Below are 6706 nucleotides of genomic sequence, written 5' to 3' on the forward strand. Positions count from 1 at the left end.
CCCATTTCTCAGGCAATTTTCGAATTCCATCTCGAAAAAATAACTCTTTGAAGGCGATCCAATTTTGAAGCCAATTTTCGATTTCTGCGAAAGAAGTGAGCCGGTGACTTGCATCTTTCGAAACAACCAGTAATCAAAAGGAGCAATGTCCGGAAAATATGGCGGGTGCGGTAAAATATCCCATTTGAGCGTTTCCAAATATTTTTTTTACGACTTTAGCGAAATGAGGCCGAGCGTTGTCGTGAAGAAGAATAACTTTATCATATCTTTGCTTGTATTCCGGCCATTTTTCTCGCAATGCACGGCTCAAACGAATCAATTGCAGCTGATACCGATCGCCCGTAATGGAATCGCCAGGTTTCAACAGCTCATAGTAAATAAGACTCTTTTGGTCCCACCAGATACAGAGCATGATCTTCGAATAATGAATGTTCGGCCGTGATGTTGATGTTGAGGTCAATGGCAACGACTAGACTTAGCGTAGTATTTTTTCTTGTTGGGGTTGTCGTAAAATATCCACTTCTCCAGTCATAATTCGATGCAAAAAAACCTTTTCTCTGTTGTCTTTGAATCAGCTGTTCGCAAGTGAAAAATCGCTTTTCAACGTCTTTCGGTTTCAGTTCATAAGGCATCCAATTTCCTTGTTTTTGAATCATTCCTATGGCTCTCAATCAACAGAAACGGCTTGTTGAATTACCCCCAATGATTCTGCAAGCTCCTCTTGCGTTTAACTATGATTTTCTTCGAGTAATGCCTCTAATTCTTTGTCTTCGAATTTTTTTGGCTGTCCAGAGCAAGGCTTGTCTTCAACACTGAAATCTCCATCCTTGAAACGTCGAAACCATTCCCTACATGATTTATCAGTTGGAGCAGTGTCACCATAAACTTCGACAAACATTCGATGGGTATCAGCCGCACTTTTCTTCCAATTAAAGCAGAAAATCAAAACCTCCCGCAAATGCTGCTTGGTTAACACAAAATTCGACATTTCAAACACAGTAAAAATCAAGGTTTTTGTATGAAACTCAAAGCGATATAAACTGAATATTATTAGAAGATGTTTAATCTCTTTGAAACCGTCAAAATCAGCTGTCACTATGAACCATTCACAACAGCTGGAGCTATCTTTAGGGAAACGGACCGAACTAATTTGTACTCCCAATATATATATATATTTATAATACATAATCATTGCGCTGAAAAAAAGGACATTCATCATGTAACATCACTTTTTAGCTCCAACGTACATAGGTATGTTTTATTTTATTAAAACTTGGCAATAACACCACTTAATAAAGCAACGTTTTAGCTTTAAAAATCTATTTTATTAATTACGGTTTTATTAATTATGATTTTTAATGGAATTATGAGCAAAATCAGAATGCTCTTTTATTTAATATTTAGCGTAACTTGATAACAAAAAATTGTAAGAACATTTTTTAAAAACAAACTTTTAGGAAAAACTTTAAGTTTTCAGATAGTCGAAAATTTCGCAACAAATACAAATTCTGTATAATTTTAAGCTAAAAAATAAAATTCCGCAGGACTTTTTCTCCAACTCAATACAGGGTTATCCAGAACAACTGCAGGCATGTACATACATATTTCTCATGAAAAACTAAGTCGAAGATATTAATAGCAAGATGTTAATAGCAAAATGTTGAGGTGTCAATAGTTTTTGAATGGTGAACCTTTGAAATCGTCCAACGGCGTAAAGTTCGCGCCGTCAAGCACGGCACAATCTAGTGACCTCTATTAATGCCTATTATTGTATTCTTAATTCAAATGCTGCTTAGTATTGTAATTTAATTGACGAAGAGTAATTTCAATTGCAAATTCGATGAAACGTCATTAAAAATGTATATTTTTGAAATATTTTAAGTAATAAACATGTAACTACCTAACTTTTGCGCAGACTTAGCTCGTCAGATTTAATGTTCGATTCGGAACGCAAGAGAGGTTCATGCGAATAGAAAAGATGCAGATTCGATTATAAAGATGTGATTATAAAGATGGTAATAATGTTATAAATGAATAATCGAGTTTATTACGTATGGTTCATGTTGTACAATATCATGTGTGTATGTATGTGTGTGTGCGTGTGCAAACGTAAATATTAACGCTCGTCGGTTATCGCCAAACGCTGTCTGGTGAAACAAATTCCGTAGACAGGTTTTTTTATATGCGGTATCGCGATTTCGGGCGAAGGTAAGCGGAGCGGGTGTAAAGCTATGTTCGTGGAGTCGTGTTAGCGGCACTCAATGGCCGAGAAACCTCGACGGGGTAAAGAAAACCCAATTTCCTTGATATTGTCAAGGCTGTACGTAAAAGAAAGAGAAAGGTGTATTCGACGGTCGAGAATGCTCGACAGTGGCAGAAAACGCTCTACCACTAGGTCGTAGAATCAAATCAGCACCAGGAGTCGAATCGGCTAGGAGTGGGATCGGTACTAGAAACGCGAACAGACTTTTTAACATATTTAATGCGTGTTAATATGCAATATACGAATTGTTATTCTCGCTCGTATTGTTCTGAAGTCGCTCGGCAATTCGCTAATGAACAATACGAACGGGAGAAATACCGCTTCGGCGGTAATCAATCGGTTTTGTCAATCTCGGCGGAACTGCTGTCAAGCATGATTTACACAAGGCGTGATTTACACTGACTTGTCGCTAGTTTCTTGCTGCTCCTCCGAGCGAATTTTTAAGTCGTCAGCGTGAGAAGACGAATTTTTTCAAAATGCTTCAGACCATAAGCATCAGAGAATAATCATGTCATCGAATAACATACTTCGAGCTGTTGTGCTTTGTAATCAATTATTCGCTTGACTAGCAACTACTTAACGCTGCGACTTCAAAATTTTAGTCGCTATCGAATAAAAACCAAGCGTGTACAAGAAACTTTCATCAGCGAATTCACGAACGAATTAAGAAGCTTGCTTTAAGCGAATAGCAGCAGAGTCGAGAGAATTTGGTGGCAAATTAATGACGTTATTAGACGCTGCTTCTAGCGAATAAAAGTCGCCTCGTGTAAATCACTTTTCACACGTATTACTGATCGCGCTCTCGCAGGCGATTGTCGCAGTGGTGTCGACTAGTACCTTTGCTCGGAAAGGTACATTCATCTAGGTTGCAAACATCGTTACAAACAAATATTAATAAATTAAATCAATATTAATTAAATTATCCAAATAAATAATATTAAAAACGTCAATCAACAAATATTTCTAAAACTTCTTTTCAAATAGTTCTGTCATAAACAATATTAGAAAATTTTATATTTGAAATTCGCATTTGATATAAGTAAATATTTATTTATTTATGAAATGAAATTAACGAAATTCCAAATTACAATATGAGAAGAAAGAAAAGTATTACAATAAAGAAATCGAAGTAGACAAATAATAAGCTGTATTGTTACTAAAGATTACATTAAAATGTAAAATTTTATTATTATTAAAGTTTTTTCTGATATTGTTTATGACGGAACTATTTAAAAAGAAGTTTTGGAAATATTTGTTAACTGATTTTTAATATTATTTGTTTGGATGATTGAATTAATATTGATTTAATTTATTAATAGTTGTTTATTATTTAAAATGCGTATCTCAAAAACACATACTTTTTAATGTTTTATCGAATTTGCAATTGAAATTACTCGTCAATTAAATTTAATTTAAGAATACAGCAGTAGACGTTAATAAAGATTTCATGGATCCTTTCAATACTTATTCAGCATCGTGATATTTAGCGATATCCGTTAAAGTGCGATCGCGGCCGGCTGTTTGATCGCGCCGTGGTTGGACAGTTTCAAAGATTCACCATTCAAGAACTATCGACACTTCAACATTTTGATATTAACATTTTCGACCCAGTTTTTCATGAGGAATATGTACATGCTGGCTCCTGCGGTTGATTTGGATCACCCTGTGGGACATTCTCTATCAAATCGATCACCTAGTCTACTTTAATTTTTTAAATAAAATTCTTTAAATAGATTTAAAATTTTCCTTAAAATGTATATTTTTTTATGTATGACGTTTTTGAAAATTCAAAATGGTGAACCTAAAATGGTAACTGAAATGAAAAAAGACATTGGAAAAAAATAATATCACGAATAAATGTGCACAATCACCTCAAACGTGAAAAATAAGGGTCTCACGTAAATTAAGCATCCCTTACATGAGAAGCAAAAAGAATTCATGTAAATCAAGCATCTCAAAGAAATAAAAGCCCCGTCACGTCTATCTTGGGTAATGGCTAAACATGGGAAAATGCATGTCAGTCGGTTAAACATCAAATAAAATCAATTAGAATCAATGGCGTGAGTTACTGTATAATGTGTAATATTGTGCAAAAGAGCATTAAAGAACCATAGCACAAACTATGACATTCATTTTATACGTCCATTTTATACTATTTTCGTGTATGGTCACAACGAGGCATAGACCTCTGTCAAAGATAGAACAGCGTTCCACTTAATACAAAAAGGAATATGCCTGTCATTAATAACAGTTATGACTGCTCACGTCCATTTTACGATCACAATCAAATGTACGTATTAACGAGCAAAAATTATTTCCAATATAACTATAGTATTTTTTTCCGTATAAAAACAAGAACAGAATACGTGTAGTGAGAACAATTTTTATATGACAAATTTTTAACATCCAAGGGATAAAAAATTTTTGGCAATTCTGTCAGTTCTGTTAGCAGTTTTGGATAACTCAAGAGGTATTCAAATCGAAAATCGTACTTATATTCAATTTTCATATTTAATTCTTTTTATATTCAATATATTTTTGTATGATGATTTATTTTTTGTTAATAATTAAATTTGTGTCAACCGTTTTTAACTCGATCATTGAGCTTGTTAATATTTGATGATTTTTATCGCGATTAAATTTTTTATCGTGATTAACGCGAGTGTCTTTTTAGTTCCTTAAAAAGTCTAACGATAATTATTAGCAATCGAAGTTGTAAAGTTAACACACAGCACGTACACACAGATCAAATCTCTACACATTGTGCACATTTATTCATAATACCATTAATTTTTCCAATGTCTTTTTTCATTCGAGTTGTTTTTTTGTATCCGCTATTTTGAATTTTCAAACACGCATCGAAAGATAGACATTTCAAAGAAAATTTTAAGTTCTTTTAAAGAATTTATCTCCAAAATTGAAATGAGTAGGGAATGGCTCATGATGTAATTATTTATAAATTTACAAAATATTTACGTATTTATCACAATTTTAAACGAGATAAGTTAAGAATATTATCAAAGAGACCTTATCAATTTCTTAAAATTATCAAAAAGATTATAGGTAGTAACGTATAATTCAATTATTTGCCGACATAATTACATAAATTGTGTATTACAGTTATATGTAAAAAATGTATTTTACTTACATATCTGAATAAATGGTATGAGACTTGCGAAGAATAAAAAAAAAGGATAAAAAAATAAGCAGGAAATGTTACTGTATACTTTTCCCGCATCATTACCAAAATTATAGAAAAGTACTCCTAATAATAGTGCTATTACAACGTGCACTGCCAATCTTAATTTTGTCAAAACCTGAAAGATTAATTAAAAGATTAATAATATTTTAATTTTGACAAGCGAACTGTTCGCCTATTACTTTCGAAAATTTGTACTTACGCTATCTCGTTTTATACAAATTAAAGCTCGTAAAAATAATATCTTTTGTTGTTGCCATGTGGATTTTTTTTGTATTGTGCTATTTATACTTGTATCGTTTTGTATTTCAAATTTCTGCTTGAAATTATTTGGTGAATCTAATTCTGTGTATAAAATATTAATTAATTATTAAGAATTATTGTTCCTCACATATTTATACGAATTTAAAAAATTATCTTGTTTTTTTTTATTTTTATAGTTTTCAATAATAATTTTATGTTATACGCAAAGCATTCATTGCCTAATCTCATATATCAAAAAATGTATTTTTATTAAGATTTATATTTTTGTAGAAGATGCAGTAGATGTTATATGCAATCAGTGAGCTCTATACATATTGGAAGTATCGCCTGTGATTTTGGGAAGAGCCTTACACTCTTCCCTGTAATGTGCAAATGAACCAGAATTGTTGAACCAGCTTTTTACTCTATGAAAAAATTTTCGACCTACATGCACGTTATAATCCAATAGATATGAAGTCGATAATTTTCTCATAGGATAAAAAATTAGTTCAATGACACTGATTCCCCCTATATACCACCTTGATCAAAAAGTTCCCGGAATTACACCAGGTGATGCTCTGAGTCAGCTGATATGAGTTCTGTTTTTTTGATTAGGTTGCCACATCTATCATTGACATTCCCACCAAATTTTATCACCATAGCTTGACATTTGTAAAAGTTACGCCATCTTGAGTACATCTATCTCTGCACGTATTTTCGATTTTTTACAGTTTTAAAAATGGAGTTGAATTTGCAACAACGAGTGAATTTTTGACCAAGAACGAAACAAATACCATCCAACAGCCATCGAATTCACCTGATATGGCTTCCTGCGATTTTTTTCTGATCAAGTCAAAAAATTACAGGGCACGCGTTTTAACAGCCGAAAGGAGGTAATGGAAAAATCGAAGATGGCTCTGATTGCTATACCGACAATAGAGTTCCAGAAATGTTTCGAGAGCTGGATCAAGCGCTGGCATAAGTGCGTTGCAGTCGATAGA

At 33.0% G+C, this 6706-nt stretch overlaps 1 protein-coding gene across 1 annotated transcript in view; it reads right to left on the reverse strand.

Moving 5' to 3' along the window:
- LOC105626839 (ATP-binding cassette sub-family G member 1-like) overlaps positions 1-6706 on the reverse strand; it is a 48636-nt gene that overhangs the window by 9790 nt on the left and 32140 nt on the right. Inside the window, 3 exon segments of the mRNA XM_012208131.1 lie at positions 2325-2449; positions 5412-5580; positions 5665-5807. Coding sequence (XP_012063521.1) covers positions 2325-2449; positions 5412-5580; positions 5665-5807 — 437 coding nt within the window.

The sequence above is a fragment of the Atta cephalotes genome (assembly GCF_000143395.1).
Source record: "Atta cephalotes unplaced genomic scaffold scaffold00006, whole genome shotgun sequence".
NCBI classification, from domain to species: domain Eukaryota; kingdom Metazoa; phylum Arthropoda; class Insecta; order Hymenoptera; family Formicidae; genus Atta; species Atta cephalotes.